This window comes from Barbatula barbatula (assembly GCF_947034865.1).
Source record: "Barbatula barbatula genome assembly, chromosome: 24".
NCBI classification, from domain to species: domain Eukaryota; kingdom Metazoa; phylum Chordata; class Actinopteri; order Cypriniformes; family Nemacheilidae; genus Barbatula; species Barbatula barbatula.
Window position 1 is genome coordinate 16,843,291 of NC_136787.1, and position 19,552 is coordinate 16,862,842.

The window sequence follows — 19,552 nt, forward strand, 5'->3', positions numbered from 1 at the left end:
AAACAACGCAAGTAAAATCTAAGCAGTGTAGCCTACTATTATACCGGAAAATATGGTTAAATAACTCAACAACTTGTGTCATGTGTTAACATTTTTTATTAAATCAACTTGAATGAGCTTCAAACAAACAATCACTAGTGATTGAATAAATAAAACCAAATAAAATCAACTGTACAACATAAAAGAAATCAAGAAAATATGGTCCCAAGAGCTTTTGATTTAAAATATAAATAATAAACCATTGTTGTACGTTCCTTTAACATTGCTACATCAGTCAGAATGGATTTATTGTTGGAAAAAGTTTGGAAATGAGGTATATTTTCATTTAACTTGATGTGTAACAAATTGTCAGATCAGAAACAACTAAAGCAACATAAAAAACCCAAGGGAGAATCTACCAAACCAAGCACCCTCACTTTAACTGGGACCCGTTTCAGAAAGGAGGTAAAGTGAAAACTGAGTATATTAACCCTGAGATGAGGGAAACTCTGGGTTTTCCGTTTCAGAATGTGAGGTATGTCAAACCCGTTTCTAAAGGAGAGGTAACTTAGACTCAGAGACCTTCTCAGTGACTAAGATGTCATATGTCCTTTAATGCAGGATCCTATATGTGAAGAGGCTGCATTCATTCATGGGATGTACTTTGATTTCAGGATTCCCGGTGGAATTTTATCATTTTCCTGTGCATTTTTTATTAAAACTGTACCATTTTTCTTTACAGTGAATTAGATGTATCAAAACATAGCATCCATCATTACATCAATAACATCAGTCATCGTGCGTGTATTACATCAGAGCATAGTTTTCAATGGATGATCAGAAATTACTTAATAAAGTGTATAAATAAAGTGCATGAAGAAATTAATAAATACAGACATAAATGCAGAAATTAAGCAATAAAGGAAATAAACAATTAATTTATATGTGCAGCCATTCCTACCCAAATCTGCTCCGAGCAGGGTTCGGATTGGTGATCAGTTTGACTTTGACATGAGAGTCTGACGCCCAACAGATGTCCTATACACCATGACGTCTCACGCTTATAACTAGAGCACTGATGAGACAATAAGATTTTTTCTTTAATATTTATGTTTTATCGTTTATTTACTGACCAATTTATTTGTTTATGGTTACATTTATCTATTTATTAATTTAAACTTAATTTATTTTCAGCACATTAGTAAATGCACCGTATCTCAAGCGCTTCCTGCCGCCATGTTGCTTTTTCCTTTGGTACCTTTGCCATGGTGAATCGTAATATCGGAGCTCCATTGATCATGGTCTTAGTCGTGTTGCACGCACTTGACTCAAGGTAAGCCTACCCAGAGTTGATAGAACTAACTCCAATCAGCTTTTCTGAAACCATAAACTCAAAAGTTTTGCATCTCGGTGTAAATCAACTCAGTTTACATTTGAACTCGGTGTTGGTTGAACCTCCTTATTGAACCAGGCCCCAGTACAAAAACTTTTGCGATTGGCAAAAGTTGTAAAAAGACAACTAGTAAAGTCATAAAATGTAATAGCAAAAGAAAATCACAGCAGAAAAATCAACTTTTCTCATTCACTGTTAAAGGAATGCTGTATATTGTACAGGAGGGAGTCTGTACACGTCTCACAGGATCAGGTCAGTATTTGGGCATCAGTTCACCAGCACAGTGACGTCTGCACACCTCCTCTTCACAAACTTTAAGAGGTAAGAAGATGAACAGGGTGAAGCTCTACTTGGCAATCAGTGTGTGAATGGTGAAGATCAAGAATGGTTGGGTGTTTTAAGGATGTTTTCCTCATTGCGACAGTAACGTGTGAGAGCAAACTGGCCAGCTTATTTATTTTTCTATTTCCTGAGAAGATGATTCCACTTTGCTTTTCTTAGTGGGTTGGGAACCATCTTCACTTTCCTGATAAAGCACAACAAAAAAAACATATTGAGAACAGAACTGCTGTTTTTTCCTCACAATTCAAAATGTGAATGAATTAGGGCTTGAAGATATATGGATGAATATTAGATACAATCAGGATTTGTGCTGAAGATCTAAAATTACACAACATCGAATATTGTTGAAAATATTTTTTGTTGATTAATAATTAATTGATGGCACCAATAGACAATTTCAGAAAGTATGTTGAAACCCTGATGTTAGTAAAAGGCCCTTCGAGTTTGAGAATCTCAGAATCGGTCCATTGTGATATCTTTTTAGATATCAATGTGCTGTTTTGAAGGTGTGTGATGCCTGATTTACCTGAGTGTTTTTAGAAGCGTCTAAATGAGATTCCTTCTCCCCTGATAACTGTGAAAGTTTTTTGCTTTCTGACGTCATCGAAGGGGTGGATTTAAAATTTTCTGTTGAAAATAAATCATTTTTATTTTATACGAATCACATTTCATGAGCCTTAACTCTCATCCTCTGAAGACACTACACACAAAGGTTTGCAAGCAATAAGCAGCAGGTTGTGTTTGTTTTTCTTACCGTTCTCGAGGGATGGCGTCTGCTCAGCCTTGCACTTTTCATCAGTGTTAGAAGCAGCAGTGACCTCTGGTGTCGGACTTGTGCTACAGCTGGTCTCCATCTTTACAGGAGAGGAGTCGGCTATTGAGCTTTGATTGCTGTTCTCATCTATATTTTAACCATACAGTTATGAACACACTTAATACATGAGTAAACTACAATAAATACGAGACATTTGGACCCAGCTTTCAAAGTGTATGTAATGAACAGATGTCATATTTATGGTGGTCTTAACATGGCTCACAGTTCCTAGGGGTGTAACAATACATCGATATGAATCGATCCATCGGTTAGATATTTACCGATACAATACATCGATGCCACATGTAAAATATCGATATTAGAAGCCTTTATTTTGACTCTCTCCACATCCTCATAACTCACGTAATGTCCGTCTAAGTGCATTTTGTTTTGATATTTTGTTCTAATTAAACATTCATTTTATATTTTGGTTGCATTTGTGAAAATGTAACTGCTTGTGTAAACTGGTCAAGTAATATAACAATGTTAATAAATGAATCGACTCGTAATGCAGAAATTTCCTAGGTATTGGCAAATATTGTCTCGTTGGCAGAGAAAACTGATATCGTATCGTGACGAACTGTCCAATTTACACCCCAAATAGACACATGACTTACCCTGCATGTCCATCATTCCTGGAGATGAACTGTTCTCTGGAGTCGTCGCCTCCGATCCGTATTTTTCCTCTCTGCCCTTCTTCTTTTTATTCTTCTGTACAGCAGAAGAGAAGCTATTTAGATTTTAATTTTTTTTAAATGGTTGCAAACTTTACCTTTTATAAACGTACATCATCTGCCTTTGATTCAGCCACTGGAACCCATTTGAAGATGCGCAGTGAAGTGTCCCCGACCGTCACCCATTTCTTCTCCCTGTGAAGCAAACAACAAACAAGTTTTAAGATAAAATGTGACTGTTCTCAATTCTCTCTCTTTGTGTAACATGTATATAGTCTAAAAGGCAAAATATTCCTAAAGGTGTATTATTCACTTGAACCACTTGAGTGCATGATTTGAAAACGCCTAGACATAAAAGCTTACATCACAAATTTCTCAAATGTCGTGTGCTTTAACATGTAGGACCTATTTAAAAAATAAGTACCCTACCCATGGGGCCTATACATTTGCAGCTTAACAGGTCTCTGTAATCGTTATACAACATAAATCCTCTTTCAAATTGTGCTTTGATGTTCTAAACAACATATCATGTGTTCCTATTGGTAGAATATTGTGTTAGCAACGCAAAGGTTATGGGTTCGAAGCCCAGTGAACACGCAAACACTGCATGTAAATCTTGAATGCACTTTGGATGAAAGCATTTGCCAAAATCCATAACTCCCATGTTAAAAATCAGTCATTCATTTTGCTGACTTTCCCGTCCCAGCCCCCACAGTTCCATGTGATCAGCTTTATTTGATGTTCAGAAACTTGACCCGCCTCATTTAAACTCGCTGTTCGTGTGTGCAGGTGTGTTCCCGCGCGCACAGGTGAGCTGTTTCTCTAATATTCATTATCCTAAACACACACAGATCTCACGCGTTGCAGTGCGCAAAACCGCAGAGAGAAATGGCTTCATGTGACTGCAACGAAATGGCTCCTGGGTTCGAGATCTACTTCATCTCCACCAGAAGCGTTAAAGCCCTCCAAACATTCAGCTTTCTCCCCCTTAGTTTTGGATGTCGTGTGCGCGCACAGCACCTGGCGTGCGCTCGAGTTCGCTTGGAAATCGAGCTCAAAAATGACCCTTATCGTTTCACGCCGTCCTTCTCGTTTGTTCTTTCTCTCCTCCCCCACTGGTGGAACAAACACGGGGCTTTTTTCTGCCGTCTTACCATTTTCGTACTTTATCAATAGCCGCCATAACGCGTTTGATGTCATCTTTGGCTCTGCTCCGGGTCTCCGCGCGCACTGACCTGCCAGACATTCCCGCCGCTCGATAATATTTTTAAGCTCGCCGGCAGTTCGCTCACACACAATGCGCGCACTCGCTTACAGTGAACGCTGAGCGGGTGCGCGCCTGCGCCAAACACTGCGAAGCGTTCTTTTGTTGCAGCGATATTTTGTAACTTTTTTGAAATGTTTTACTTTTTCACTTGTTACATTTGTCAGTAAGATAATGACGTTTATAACGTTTTTAAAATGTTAATTAAAACCTAATTTAAACTCTATTGAGACATTCCATGGTGAAGACTTCACTTTTTGTATTATTTTCAAACATGGTTTTATTAAATTAACATTATGAATCACTAATTGTCAGTATAATATCTAAACTGGTTAGGGGCCCAGCACTTTTCAAACTAGTTCTAGGATGTAAAGGGTCACTTTTATGCTAATTTAAAAATATATATATTTTATCTTAATTGTGATGTACAATGTTATACATTTATTCAGTTTGAAATCAGTACATTTATTAGTTGAGGTTAAATGCTTTTGGGGAAATGCATAAGAACATCAAAACTGTTAAAAACATACCCGAAGAACCTGTACTTATGTCTGACCATTTTCACATCTCATGGGTTTGCTTCGCTAACTGCTTTGAAAAGACAAAACAAAAATATTGAAATAAGTTAGACGAAAAGGGAAAGGCACATAAACCGAGCTGTTGTCCACTTATTTAAACAATCAGTAGAAAATCAAGTTAAGACTCTGGCAGACCGAAAGGAAAAAAACTGTAGACATTTATTCAAGGGTTGGTGGTAGTGCTAATTTTTGCAAATATATGTTTTTACTACACACAACGCAATAAATATGTGTGGCACACTAAATATCTAATGAAAACATGAAACAAAAAGTCTGTTCTTTAAACAGACAAAGCAAAACCATGATTACATTCATTTCAATAATTTCATACTTGGTTAAGGCTAAATATTGGAAAAAATCTTAAAGGATGTTAAATTGAATCTTTATCAGAATGGAATTGATTTGTGTTATTTAATATTTTGAGGGATATACCCCAGTAAAATGTGATTACAATAATCAATATTATAATTTACAATATAAATTAAAATCCTATCAATTAAATTATGGCAAAACAGGTAATGGTTATGGTAAAATAATGTTTTATAGTACAAACTACCATGCAAAAAAAGAATTCACCACCATTATTAATCCTTGCAGTACACCATAGTTGTATAATCAAAATATCTAAAACATGAAAAGATTAATAATTTCAATATCACTGAAAAACAACATTAAATCCAATGAGCATGCTATAGTGCCATCAATATTTAGTTTAATGACAAAGTAGACATTTCATTTATGAACAGTAAAATTATGGGCATAGAATATCACTTAATGTAAGACATATATTTTCAATTTGATAAAGCTATTAACTAATAGATGAATATGATTATACCTGAATTTGAATCGGCAGCTAAAATAGAATTCATAAATATCCTACACAAAGCGTAAGGCTATACTGCAAATATTACCATTTCTACATGAAAATTGACATCATTTGTCTAAGAGACCTTAGTTGATATTGTAGCACAACTATCGTCTTCGTCATCTACTTTCTTTCCTAAGAGTTTCATGAAGATTTTATTGATGGACCCGCTGAAAGCAGGGCTGGAAAAGTAATAAACTATGGGGTTGAGCACGCTGTTAAAGTAAGTGAAGCAGACGGTTGTGTAAAAAGCCACATTTGCGTCTTCGAAATAATGGCACTCGCTATACCAAGACTTGAGGACCCACACAGCAATACGTGAGACATTGCTGGGGAAGAAACATATAATAAAAACCACAGCCACTGCTAAGACAAACTGGACTGCTCTCTTGATTTTACCATGCTTGTCCACCGTCTTACTCTTCAACTGCCACATAATGCCGGTCGTGCAGTATGTAACAATGCCGGTAGGCAGAAAGAACTGGATAATGTAGAACGAATTGTGCCAGTCGGAGAGTGAATTATGTCCCAAACAGATGTTGAAACTCTCACATTGAGTGCGGTTGTTCTGAAAGTAGAAATGTTTGTCTGTTAAGAGATACGCGGTCATGGCTACAATAAGAGTCCACAAGCCAATAGAGACCCATGAGGCATAGCGCAGACCCATTCGATTGATGCGGTTGAGAGGATGGACGATCTTCAGGTAGCGGTCCACGGCGACGGCAGTGAGGAAGACTATTCCAGCAGCCCTGTTGGCGGCCAAGAGAAAGAGAAGAATACGGCAGAAAGCGTCTCCGTACACCCAGTCCTTCCCTCTGCGGTAGTAGTCAGCCCTGAAAGGCAGACAGAAGAGGACCACAGAATCTGCCACGGCCAGGTGGGCTAGATATACAGAATTGGCCTTCCAGGTGTCCCTGTGATAGAAGAACATTGAGAGAGCGAGGACGTTTCCCATAAGGCCAACAATGAATTCTGTGAATAGAATAGGGGGCAGAACTCGATCCAAGATGGGTGCGTCGAAAGCGCAGCACTTTAAAGAGTTGTTCATGATTCTTCAGATATTTGCTGTTTCATCTCAGTATGGCTGTAATCCCCCCCAAGACTGGCTCTTAAATATGTCTGCTGACATGCAAATGATGTAGTTGTTAGCGTGCACATGGACAACAAAAACCCAGGTGTGGTGGGTAAATGGTCTCAGGAGGCATTTGGGCCTCTTATGAAATTAATAATCGTATGTGATCTGTTTATGTGGTTTTTCTTACCTACTCTATGCCAGGGGATGGCTTCTCTTCTGCCTTGGCATGGATTACATTAGTGAGAGAAGCATCAGTGGCCTCTGGTGTTTGGTTTGTGCCACAGCTGAAAATCTTTTATCATTTATTCATTAAATATATATATATCCGTGCGTGTGTATGTATTTATTCATATCAATTGTAAATATATATATATATATATATATATAAATTGTATGCATATGCAAATTAATATGTGCGTGTGTGTATGTATATATGTATATAAATTGTTATTTCTATTTAATTTGAATGCATATCCAAAAGAAGTTTTGGTGGTTGAACCTGTAATGGCTGGGATCAGACAACATTCGGCCGAGATATCACTATTTCAAACTATGGAATCTGAGGGTGCAAAAAAGGAAGGTAGGAAATTTACAAAACATCTTCATGGAACATGATCTCATGAAAGGCAAATAGATCATTTTGACCCATACAATTCCTTTGCTACTTAAGAGTGGTTGTGTTTTCAAAGGTCACATATTAAAAACAGTAGACTTCAGATTTGTACTTTGACTATTTGTAAACAGTAGACTATTCCTTGGTAATTTAGTTGTGCCAAATTTTGTGCAAATATAAAAATGGTGTCCTGTACCTGTAGCAAAACGTTTCAGCATCTATCGAGTAATTCAAAAAGATATCTGGAAGTTTATACAAAAATGTGTTTTTAATTCAAATTCTTTTTTTGTAGGGCTTAAAGTAAAAAATGTCTAGGTGTTGTAATTGTTTGTAGATTGTAATAGAGGTTTTTTTTTGTGAAAACAAGGAACTTTATTATTAAACCTTTGTTAAAATGGTATGTTTGTGCGCAACTTTGTGTCACGTGACAAGAACATCAAAAGAGCATTCCTGCAGTCCCTCATGACTCTGTCTCACCTGTCCTCGTGCAGTACATATTCACAACATATTTGTCAAAGATTGCATTTATGAAAACTGAGTATGCATCTTATCATCTTGCACATTGTCAGCTATCATTAACCTCAAAATACAAAACTTATATGAAAGTAAACACAATAATCCTTGAAAGTCAAATCTCTCCTACACTTAAAATTTTAGTCAGTGCAGTTGTTTTTCACAGGTCATCTTTTTGGTATTTGAACGAAGAATTATTTTTGTGATCGTGTCAATGTGTCCCCGTTGAATTATGTTTTTATTGAACGGACACACATACTGTACATACATTTTGGACATTTTATCTTGCATCGCTCTTTTTATTTATAATGCTTTGTCCCTATATGATAAGTATTTATTTGAGTAGGTAATGCATTTTGTAAGACCAATATATGGACTATTCGGTGGATTATGGAAATGTCTATTTCATAAATGAGCGCAGGTGTATGTTTTAAACCACATGGCACTGAGGAAGGGTTAATATCAGAAAACGGTTTGCTGCACATGTCGCACTTGGGTGAATTTTGGGCCTCTATATTATGAAAAGTATCTTAAGTTGAGCCTTTTTTGATAGTGTGCGGATCCTTTTTTCTACTTTTGGATATTTATGGAAAATTTACCAACATTATAGAAACCAAGTGTAATGTTTTTTTCAATATTTGTATATAAAAATATAGAACATCAAATATAAAACCACCAATATCCTAAGCAGTATCTAAGGATACAGTCCACTTAAATGCAAAAATAATCACTCAAGCAAACCCATAAGACCTTTTATTCAAGTGTTGTGTTTAATCTGTTTAATTTGTTTGTCCAGTAACAGAGAATTCATTAGGCCTATGATCTAGAGGAATGTTGTTAGTGCAGTCAACAATTTCCTATCAACATTTATAGAGCATTGATTTACAGTTATATAGAATAGATCAATTTTTTTATATTAAAACAAAACATTGTTAAGTACAAAATGGATGCATTTCTATTTTCAGATAAGGAATGTTCTTCTGTTCAACTTTTTATTAAGCCTCTAAGACCGTCACAAATAGATGTTATATAGAGAGCATGCATTGTCAACTATTATTCTATGAATAAATATATATATCTCACAAAGCATAAAGATTATAATGTGAAACCAGATGTCTACATGAACACTTTCTAACTTGTCAAAGAGGCAGTAGATGATACTGTAAGAGGACTATTATTGTTCTTTTCATCATCGTCTTCCCCAGTTTTCTTTCCTTTAAGTTTCATACAGAATTTCCTAAATATTTCACTGTGGGCAGGGCTGGAAAAGTAATAAACTATGGGATTGAGCACGCTGTTGAAATAGGTAAAACAGACCGTCGTTTTAAAAGCCTCATTTGAGTCACGGAAATCTTCGCACTCGCTGTACCAGAGCTTCTGGACAAACATGGCGACACGCGAGATGTTACTAGGAAAGAAACATATAATAAAAACCAAAGCCACTGCTAATATGAACTGGACTGCTCTCTTGATTTTACCCTTCTTGTCCAACGTCTTACTCTTCAACTGCCACGTAATGCAGGTGGTACAGTATGTAACAATACACGTGGGCACGAAGAACTGAACAACATAGAAAGTGTTGTGCCAGTTAAATCGTACATTATTCCCAAAGCAGACGTTGAAACTCTCACACTGAGTGCGGTTGCCTTGAAAGTAGAAATGTGGGTCTACTAAGAGGTAGACGGTCATGGATATGATAAGACCCCACAGGCCAATAGAGACCCATGAGGCATAGCGCAGACCCATTCGATTGATGCGGTTCAGAGGATGGACGATCTTCAGGTAGCGGTCCACGGCGACGGCAGTGAGGAAGAATATTCCAGCAGCCCTGTTGGCGGCCAAGAGAAAGAGAAGAATGCGGCAGAAAGCATCTCCGTACACCCAGTCCTTCCCTCTGCGGTAGTAGTCAGCCCTGAAAGGCAGACAGAAGAGGACCAGCACATCTGCCAAAGCCAGGTGGGCTAGATAAATAGAATTGGGCTTCCAGGTGTCCCTATGGCAGAAGAACAGCAAGAGGGCGAGGACGTTTCCCACAAGGCCCAACGTGAATTCCGTGAACATGACAGGGGGTAGAACCCGGTCCAACATGGGTGTATCGTACGTGCAGCATTTCGAAGAGTTGTTCATGGTTCAGCTGCGTCTATGAAACCAGACAAGACTCACAGAACTTCAGATCTTTTCTCTATTTCACATAAGTATTGTATATTGCATTGATTCCCCCGAGACTGCTTTCTAAATATGTTTGTTCACGTGCACATGGTGAAGTTTTTAGCATGCACATGGACAACAAAAACCCAGGTGTGGTGGGTAAATTGTCTAGGGAGGCATTTGGATCTCCAGCGAATTTAATAATCTCATCTCTCTCTACCTTGGGACCTTCCAAAAGCACCATTAAAACTATTTTAAGCAAGATACTTTACACTTGGGTATACAGGCAAACAATGGAAACGCCAACAATACAATTAACAGAACTAAACTGTGTTGTTTGTAGCGGTTGGGCGTGATTCTGCAAGTTTAGATCCTGCTGAAGAGGTTCGGATAATAAAAACAGATATATCTGCATGATATTTTACAGAATACACAAAGGAAAGGCTTGTTTTTTACTATCATATTTTTTGCATTGTGAAACAACTTCAGGTGAATTATCCTAAATCTTTCACTGCAATGTTAAGACAAATTATCTTTACATTTGAAAAAACTGTTTTTATTCATCTAGTTAATTTCAAATGTGAATATACTTGCGCACTCTCTCTCTCTCTAACGTTTATTATGTCACAGTGTTGCATTATAGGTTATAATAAAAGAAACGATACACAAAGAACTGAGTGAGACTGAAATTTATTAGTCTATTGTTTGCGTGTGTAATGGTTTAAGTCACATCCTTCCAGACCTTTGGCAACCAAGAGACAAAGCGGCTAATGAAAACTGACAAAACCCAATGAAGCCAAGTCCACGGAACTCTATACAGTAAATAAAATAGATATAAAAGGGCTTTATGTCAAATGTGTACATTTGGCCAGGTTCGCGGTGTCGTGTTTCGGTAAAAGTGCATATTGGGCTTCACTTTTTGACCTCTCCAAGATCTTCGATGCTGTCGTCATCCACCTGTCAAGAGTCAGAGAGGTTCAAAATGAGATAATGTCAGATATGACAAACACCTTTAATACTGGTGACTTCAAACATATAATGGGAAAAATGAAGAATACAATGATGCAAATCCAACAATAGTTGCAGCAAATGTTGGAGTTTTGGGCTTAAAGATTCACGAATATCTATTTTGAATATGAGTGTTTGGTTGATAAAATAACTGTTTAGATATTGTTTACCTCAGGCCACTTGTCCTGAATGACCTCGATGATGTCGTCTGTAAAGTCTCCCTGAATGATGATTTCATCCTCTGCTGTTACCGAGACACCGCAGGAGAATTTCTGAGCAAAGAACCTCTGAGCCTCTTTAAGATCTATGTCTGATGAAGAACACAAAACCACGTACACGTTAATACAATGAAAATGTGTCAAAAATATTTTTGTACTATCTCATAAATACAGTGGTCTTACCAAAAGTGGCCAGGCCACACACCCTGGTGACGTATTTCTTTTTAGCCCTGGGGATTTTTGCTATCGTGGCTTTCTGAGGAACAGTCTTCTTTTTCTGTTTGATTTGACCTCTTCCTCCTGCGAAGTAGAAATTGCAACATTGTCATAGCCAGACACGTTCAAATCAGACATGCCTTAAATTGTAACCAGTTAATCAGAATTGTATCAGTACCCAAGCAGTTGTTTTATACATCAATGTTTAATGTGACTGGAAAAATGACAAGGTTCAAAGCTAGACTAGAGGGCTTCAAAGTATTGTGAAAACGTGCCATTATTTCTACAAATGTAAAAGATTATGACCTCTTTTCTGTTTCTTCTTCTCCTCTTCCTCTCCTACAGGGGGCGCCTCTCCAGCACCTCCCCCTCCTACCCCTCCTCCTCCTCCTCCTATCTCCTGCTTGGGTGCTGTACCTACACAATAGCGATGATGATGATGATGATGGTAAGTGTTCACAAATCAGGTGCAAAAAAGAACCGTGGTGCATGTTGTTTTTGTGTCAGAAGATAAATATCAAAAAGATGTTAATGCATTTTATATAAGACATTTTGTTATACAAAAGGTGTTTATAAAAGAAAATACCATCCCAAGGTAAACCTACCAAGAGTAAGTTTAGCAAAAACGTCAGGAAAGTTTTTCTCAAGCCACTGTTTGCATTTGGCTGGCTCAGGCATGTACTCGCAATACTAACAGAGAGATGCGGAAACATTTCATTAGTTCAGCGAGTAGATCAATCCCTATTTTTTCTAACAAAATGAAACTACAACATACAAACAATTTAGAAATTGTAATCAGAAATCTTACACATGACTACCATGTACCTACCTCAGCTGGCAAGGAGCACACTGAAAAAAGAAATAGTATAGATACTTTAGATGTTTAGTATTTCACATGAAATATGTGTGAATATAAGCAAACATTTCATTGAGCAGACGGCAAAATACAATCTGCAGAGCTCAGAATAAATGCGTATGAACTTCATACACAGATTTACAGAGATGAAAGTTTGTGTGGCCATTTCTAATTCTTTTCTTCACATCTAGTTTTCCCACAAAGTCTTTAACATAGATGATACAGGTACGTCAACAGATGTTCTCACCTCCACAATAGAGCACCTTCAGTGGGTACTTCGCATCTGGGACAGACCGATTCACTTTATTTTCTGGTGAACCCTCTGCATTCTCAGTAGTAGCCATGTTATGTGAATCTACAGAAAGACAACAAACAGTTCTTACAAAACATCTATGATGCGCTTTAATCAGTTGTTTATATTTCCCGCAACATTATAAATGAGAACACTTCTATAGCCCTTTATTTGACATGAACCTTTATTTTCATATTGAACACAATCCAAGAATACAGGTCATGACAGATAGAACAATGCGTTCTGACTGAAATGAACCACTCTCTCAAATATTTAAGTTGTTGTTTATTTTTTGTTTCAGAAAAGAGTGAGGCCATTCCTTACAAGGTGTGCAAACAAATTAAAATTATTCCAATAATAACAACACAAGGCCCATCTGACTGCAAAGACCTCTCCACGTCATATTGATCAACCCACAGAACGTTTTCAAATACATTACTACCAGTAAACACGTTGATGACTCTCTCATCTTGTTATTTTGGTAATAATCGCGTAAATATGCGTGTCAAGTGCATAACACAAGTGACAGAAATACGTTACCCCAATGGCCGTTTAAACAAACCGGTAAACACACTAAAGATCAGATTCAATGGGTCCGATCGAGTCATCTGATCTTAATACGTACGCACGTGCGTTGTAATCAAGTGATTTGAAAGACACCAGCAGTGTTAACTGGACGTGAAGCATGCAGCCTCCGCTCAATATTCATCCATTCATTAGCCAGCACTGCTAATCACAGCACTGCTAAAACAGACACGCGCTCAAACTCATACATACCCCGTCGATATTATCTCACTATTATTTGCCTTTTAGTAACGACTTGATCATTATTACATGAACTCGTGAAGATGCTTGTTAATGTTTAAAAGAGTTTCACTGTTCAGCACACCTTCACTTGCTCATTTGGCTTTGGGTCCTGACAGCGCCTCTCTCGCTGAGAAACAACGGCTGTTTGAGATTATGCCTGATCGCGTACATTCCTTGTAATAAAATAATTTTGTTTCACTGGCCTTTATTCAGTTCGACATATGCGAGTTATTTATAAATTAACATGGCTTGTTTTATTTCAAATAAATGGTTTGAGGTTAATCGTTTTTGATCGGAAGAATTTAAATCGGGCACGGCCCGATGAGCTCGCGACATAACAGGCAGTTTAAAAATTCAGAAAATGATCACCCGCTTAATGTTATATTTGTAATATAATGTTATATAAGCGATTCTGCACTTATTTGCACTTTTGTAAATATTTCGTGGTTTGATTTTAGGATGTGTTGGTTCTTCGGGTCCGTTACTTTTTCTGACTTTTGTTTATACTTAAATTTCCAAATACAATCAAAAAACAACGAGTGTCATGATCATTAAACAACAACAACAACAACACTTAAGGCAGAAGAGACTCCGTTCGCCTCGAAGCTGCAGAAGTGATATGAAAGTTTTGCCTGTTAGTTTTGTTTTGTCAGTATTTATAGTTCCTCCAGTGTGAGTTGCGATGGATGTAGAAAAAGAAAAGAGGGGTTCAGAAACACTCGGAAACCTCTCTTCGTCGAGAGGTGATGATAAAGTCAAACTATATTAGAAGTGACAGGAACTTTACAAATTCAAAACATGTTAAATATTTGATCGGATGCTTTTTCAGGCTATCCAAGGGAACCCTGGCACAGTACTCCTGTGAAAAAGGTTGGTTTCTCTTTCTTATTGTGTACAAGGTTCAAATACACTTGACAGAATGCTGGATTCTCATGATCTACAGGCAAATTCAGGCATCAAAGTGTATTGTTTGTGTGTTTGCATTGTTTATATTGCGTAATGTGTATATGTTCTAATCTACTCCTTAAAATGAACGATACATGGAAAAATATGACACCGCACACTTACAGAACTGATTATGTTTTCATTATGACTTTCAACGTGTCAGAATCTTTTTGGTGCTGAAGAACCCCCAGAGGTTTCCTCAGCCAAACCGAGAGATGCAAATAGAACAAGACTTGCCGGCTTCACTTCTCAAAACCTCTCAAAACCTTTGTCCTTTAACTCATCGCAAGATTTCCAGGTAATATCCCTGATCCAAATCACTGGTGTAGTGCTGTAAATCATGTTTTAATGAAATCTACAATGTAGAATAAAGTTAAATGTCAAATGTATTTTTAGCTTTGATTCAATGTACTAATGGCTTGCAAAGTGCTGTGAATAACATATAACATCTTAAAAAGCCCACAAAACAATAAGAGTTTTGGTTAATGCCACAATTTTATAGTATCAATAGGTATATTTTGGAAACCATGATCATAAACCTGTTTGTGGTTTTCTTTTTAGACACCAGTTCATGGATTCGAGATCTCCACCATGCAGAGGCAGAGACTGGAGATACAGCTGTTGATAGCAGAACTGAAGGATCGTGACCAGGAGCTCAACACCATGGCTGCAGCCCATCAGAAGCAGCTTCTCTGCTGGGAGCAGGACCGTCAGAGAGTTCTGATACTGGAACAGAGATGTGCCAGGCTGGAGGGTAAGAGTAAACAAAATCACTAGAACTAAATCACAGATCAACAAATGAAAACATCCAGTGTTTAGTTATGTTTCCAGTCATTTCGTAAATCATACATCAGCTGAATAGATCTTTTCGATCCCACTTGTGTCCATAGATGAGCTCCAGAAGCGTAATGACATTATCAGAGCTCTTAGCAAGAGGACGAAGGTGGTGGAAGCAAGAGAGAAGAACGCTTATCGAGAACTTAACAGCACTCAACAGCAGCTACACGAGCTGAGTCAGACGCAACTGAACACCAGCAGACACCAGCAAGGCCTGGAGGCAAAAAAAATTCCTTCATATCTCAACTCTGCATTTATTTAAAAACATCCATGTTTACCAATGCCTTTGTTCAATAGTGTATATTAATAGCATCCTTTTGTTTGTAGGAGAAGAACCAGAGTCTGAATTCGACTGTCATGATGTTGTCATCACAAGTGGGACAGCTGCAGGTTCGAGAGGAGGAACTCAATACAATGCTCAGGCTGAAGGTTAAAAACATGATCAATTATCTGAAAGAGGATGTACTGAAGACTTCTGTAATGTTAACGTTCATTTTGTTTTTAGGACAAAGATATGATTGAGGCAACCAGTCACATTTTAGAACTCTCTGGTCGCCTGTGTGAACTTGAGAAATCACTGGATGATCTGCGAATGCGTGAGACCAAAGCGCAGCGAGAGAAAGACGAGCACAAAAACCGTTTCAGAGAGAGCAGACACGAGAACACGCAGCTGACGGGTGAGATGGGATTATTACCTCATTAACATAGCCCTACCATGTGATTTGTCACTTTGGCGATTCGATTTGTGTCCGCTCTCTCTTTAAAAAAGCTGTCATGGGTGAAGTTGATGTATTAGACGTGTTTCTTTTGAACAGCGGAATTTTGGGAGAAAACCATGGAGAATAACAGGCAGACAGAAGAACTCATTCGCTTGAAACAAGAGAACCAGCTGTTGAAGAAAGATCTCTCTGCCGCCGAGCTTCAGCTTTTGAGTATGTCATGGATTGATGTTTTGTGTAGTATTAATCACTCATTATTAAATTGGTACAAAAAATAGGTGTTTATTGCATATGATTTGTTACAATTCGTTGTAATAATTTCTGTCACTTATAGTGAGTCTGTCTCATATAGATCTTTATAAGTAAATCTTAATGTGTGTTTCACAGGTGAGGATAAAAGCTGGAAGGATGAATTACTGGAGTTATCCCGATCAAAACAAGCTCGAGCCGAATCGGAGCTGCTGTGTCTGCGGCAGGTATCTGGGCTTCAAAACTCCCTCATTCACAATGTCCAATGACAGCCTGAATTCGTTTCTAGACTCTTTCTGCCCTTCCCATGTGTTTGTCCTGCGCAGCTGTCTGGTTCTTCTGCATACCCCTCTAAGACCAACTGCATTCTTTTTCCATGACATCAACCATTTGACTGGTCTTTTCTAAACATGCTTTGAAACAGACTGTAACCCTTTGTTGGCCTCGTGTTGCCTTTAATTGTTCTTAATTTATTTCAGTGCCCTTGTCAGTTAAGTTAATACTTTTGACATCACTCATTGTTTATAAATACGATCAACTATAATGATCGCTGGATTACATTGTTTTCTCGTGACTTCTGGTTAGTATGTGATGTAGATGAAAAATGTTTGTTTTTGTGACAGGTGTGTGAAAACCAGCAGAATGACCTACAGCTGTTGAAGTTGAACCTGGAGAGTGTCAGGGAGACAGTGCGACATCATGAGGTTCAAAGGTCACTTGGGAGGTGAGAAATATATAAATATTATATGTTCCAACACAACGTGCTTCGCCTCTGAAACGACCCTCTTATTTTTCCATGCCTTTACTTAAACTTCACGTCCTGGTTAAATATGTTACGTTACAGAAGATAATAGGTTGAGAACACTGAAGACTTTTGATGCAGACATCATCAGATATGAATATTGTTGTGTTTGTAGGACTGATTCAGGTTTAGGAGCCAGTCATGTGATAGAATACAGTGATCAACAGGAAACAGAAATAGACACAGGGTTGATATCCAGCCTCCAGAATCACAGCACAGGCAGAAATCTTCCTTCAGATTTTACACAGCATCCTCCCGTTGAAGCAGAATCACAGACTGACTTGGAATGTGACTTTGACCGTACAAAAAACCCTAAAGTCACAGAACAAGCAACAGTAGGAAATGGTGTAGGAAACAACATGTGTGCTAAACACACCTGTGCAGTGAGCCAGGGTACCATCTGTGAACAAGAGATGACAGAGAAGGAAAACCCAGCCAAAGAGAACAGCTGTAATGAGTCTGGTAACCCAACAGACATTCAAACTCACCATGTGTATTGTGAGCCCGGGGCTGGTCTGGATTTTGTGGCTGTCATTGACTATGATCCAGACACGCAAACTCCTGTGTGTGTTGTTGACGTGGATGTCAGTACAATGTTCTGGTATGATTCTCTAGCTTTGATACAATTCTTTAAGACCCTGTGCTCACGTTTTTAGTGGAAAATGAATTACAAAGGGTCTGTTTAGAACAGCAGCTGCTCTTATTTATGCATTAAGTTAGGGATCAGAGAAAGTATTTTAAGAAAGAAAAAATACATCACCTTTGGTGAATTTCAGCTTCCTGTAAAGAATTTGACTGTATTTGTGTCCTTTATATAAAATTTCACAGATTGTCCTAAAATGTAAAGTGATGCCAACAAATGTATTTATGTTTATAGATTGCAAGTTACGCAAGTTTGTTGCCATAAAAAATAATCATGCCTTTCGCTTCATTTAGTAGCGCTACAGATCTGAGCCGTCTTCACTTGGATTGCCCTTCCCCCTTACCTGAAAGTGGGCGTGGCCCCAGTCGTTTACACGAATCTGCATTATGCATTGAGATCTATGGCAATGAGGTAGCCCACCTTTTCACAGCACATACTTTGTGTATTTTGTTTATCATCGGAGCACTGCTTCACAATGTATGAATCCTGTAAATTTTATCAATCTGGCCTTATGTCATGTGTTTTTATGTATTTGCGTGCGGTGCAGGAGGGCTACAGCTCCACGAGTCGCTTGCAGCGTTTGCTGGCCGAGTCTCGGGAAATGGTAGCAACTTTAGAAAACTCATCCGGGAAACCTGTCAGCCCGGCGCAAAGCCCCACAAACAGTAATGCTGTCTGTCAACCCCAAAGTAACCACGACAACGACAGTCCCCACTCCCAGTCCTCCACCCGTAGTCAAGAGGACAGCAAAAGAAGCTTGGTATGTCTCTTTAAAAGACATGATGTCACTGACTTCATTTGCATGATGGGTTATCTTTGAACAGAATGTAAATGATGCTTAAAGAGTCACTTGTGTCTGAATGACATTTCTTTGTTGTTTTAACAGGAAAGTGACTCGTAATTCAAAGCATGTCCACATTTACAACGAGGAGATGAGGATTGTAGAGCCACGTGGATCTGTGAACCCCTGTTATCATCACTGCTTCTAAAAAAAATAATAAAGTTCGACAAGCAAAGAAGAGTATTGAAAAACCAAAAATATTTTAACTGGTGAAGTTTTTCACAGTGTTATTTTTGACACTTTCTTTGTAAATCATTGCTGAGCATTCAGAAAGCACTACCTCTCACTGGACAGATTTATTTATGAACTATTTTCTTCAAGTGTTAAACCTGTCCTACAAGATGGCGAAAAGCTGCTGGTTGCTTTTGACGATCGAGTTTGGCTGTCATCTAACCTGTCTGGTTGGAAAGGGAACGATGCGTGATATGTGTCTAGTTTAGATCACTGTCTTTTACAACTGAAATCTTGTGAGTCCTGTTCTCACAATAAAGACTTTCTTTACCAAACACAAGGAGACAACAGCCATTTCAAAAGCCACTGAAACTTGGTATATATCCCTAATCTCAGGACTATTAAAATAACCAATTAAAGCACTTTAGCGCTGTCCTTAATCGTTTCATTTACATGATTTTGGGAAAATGGCTTAACAATATAAATGTGGTTGTTATTTTTGTATTTCTTTTAATAGAAATAAGAAAATGAAGCAAAATTGAATGGATGGGCTTGTATGTGAATGCATACAAAATTAACCCAAATGTTGAAACTAAGGTGGGTTGAGCAAAGATGAAATCTTTTATAAAGTTTGTTTTGCTACACTTTGGTTGCGTGTTATCTCTCCGTCAGAGGAAACTCGCATGTGTG

At 38.0% G+C, this 19,552-nt stretch overlaps 5 protein-coding genes across 5 annotated transcripts; 1 reads left to right on the forward strand and 4 right to left on the reverse strand.

The window, feature by feature from the left end:
* Nucleotides 1-77: 77 nt before the first annotated feature.
* LOC306889232 (B-cell CLL/lymphoma 7 protein family member A-like) lies at nucleotides 78-4,524 on the reverse strand. Its single transcript, XM_079447975.1, has 6 exons — nucleotides 4,357-4,524; nucleotides 3,316-3,397; nucleotides 3,146-3,239; nucleotides 2,469-2,615; nucleotides 2,241-2,341; nucleotides 78-1,898 (listed from the first exon to the last, which is right to left on the reverse strand). Exons 1-6 carry the CDS (start codon nucleotides 4,446-4,448, stop codon nucleotides 1,827-1,829), a joined length of 588 nt encoding a protein of 195 aa, XP_079304101.1. The 5' UTR covers nucleotides 4,449-4,524; the 3' UTR covers nucleotides 78-1,826.
* Nucleotides 4,525-5,985: 1,461 nt separating this feature from the next.
* LOC306889403 (hydroxycarboxylic acid receptor 2-like) lies at nucleotides 5,986-6,957 on the reverse strand (the record flags this gene model as incomplete). The annotated part of the gene is made up of 1 exon (XM_079448293.1): nucleotides 5,986-6,957. One exon carries the CDS (start codon nucleotides 6,955-6,957, stop codon nucleotides 5,986-5,988), a length of 972 nt encoding a protein of 323 aa, XP_079304419.1.
* Nucleotides 6,958-9,241: 2,284 nt separating this feature from the next.
* On the reverse strand, nucleotides 9,242-10,237 carry LOC306889405 (hydroxycarboxylic acid receptor 2-like; the record flags this gene model as incomplete). The annotated part of the gene is made up of 1 exon (XM_079448300.1): nucleotides 9,242-10,237. One exon carries the CDS (start codon nucleotides 10,235-10,237, stop codon nucleotides 9,242-9,244), a length of 996 nt encoding a protein of 331 aa, XP_079304426.1.
* Nucleotides 10,238-10,929: 692 nt separating this feature from the next.
* Nucleotides 10,930-13,766, reverse strand: denr (density-regulated protein). The gene is made up of 8 exons (XM_079448792.1): nucleotides 13,626-13,766; nucleotides 12,804-12,911; nucleotides 12,530-12,549; nucleotides 12,306-12,390; nucleotides 12,007-12,117; nucleotides 11,668-11,784; nucleotides 11,437-11,576; nucleotides 10,930-11,215 (listed from the first exon to the last, which is right to left on the reverse strand). Exons 2-8 carry the CDS (start codon nucleotides 12,898-12,900, stop codon nucleotides 11,171-11,173), a joined length of 615 nt encoding a protein of 204 aa, XP_079304918.1. The 5' UTR covers nucleotides 12,901-12,911; nucleotides 13,626-13,766; the 3' UTR covers nucleotides 10,930-11,170.
* On the forward strand, nucleotides 13,766-19,511 carry ccdc62 (coiled-coil domain containing 62). Its single transcript, XM_079448791.1, has 13 exons — nucleotides 13,766-14,398; nucleotides 14,485-14,525; nucleotides 14,764-14,898; nucleotides 15,162-15,354; nucleotides 15,491-15,657; nucleotides 15,765-15,866; nucleotides 15,943-16,114; nucleotides 16,253-16,369; nucleotides 16,544-16,632; nucleotides 17,029-17,129; nucleotides 18,144-18,261; nucleotides 18,398-18,610; nucleotides 18,737-19,511. The coding sequence occupies exons 1-13, from the start codon at nucleotides 14,338-14,340 to the stop codon at nucleotides 18,749-18,751; spliced, it is 1,524 nt and encodes a 507-aa protein (XP_079304917.1). The 5' UTR covers nucleotides 13,766-14,337; the 3' UTR covers nucleotides 18,752-19,511.
* The last annotated feature ends 41 nt before the right edge of the window (nucleotides 19,512-19,552 follow it).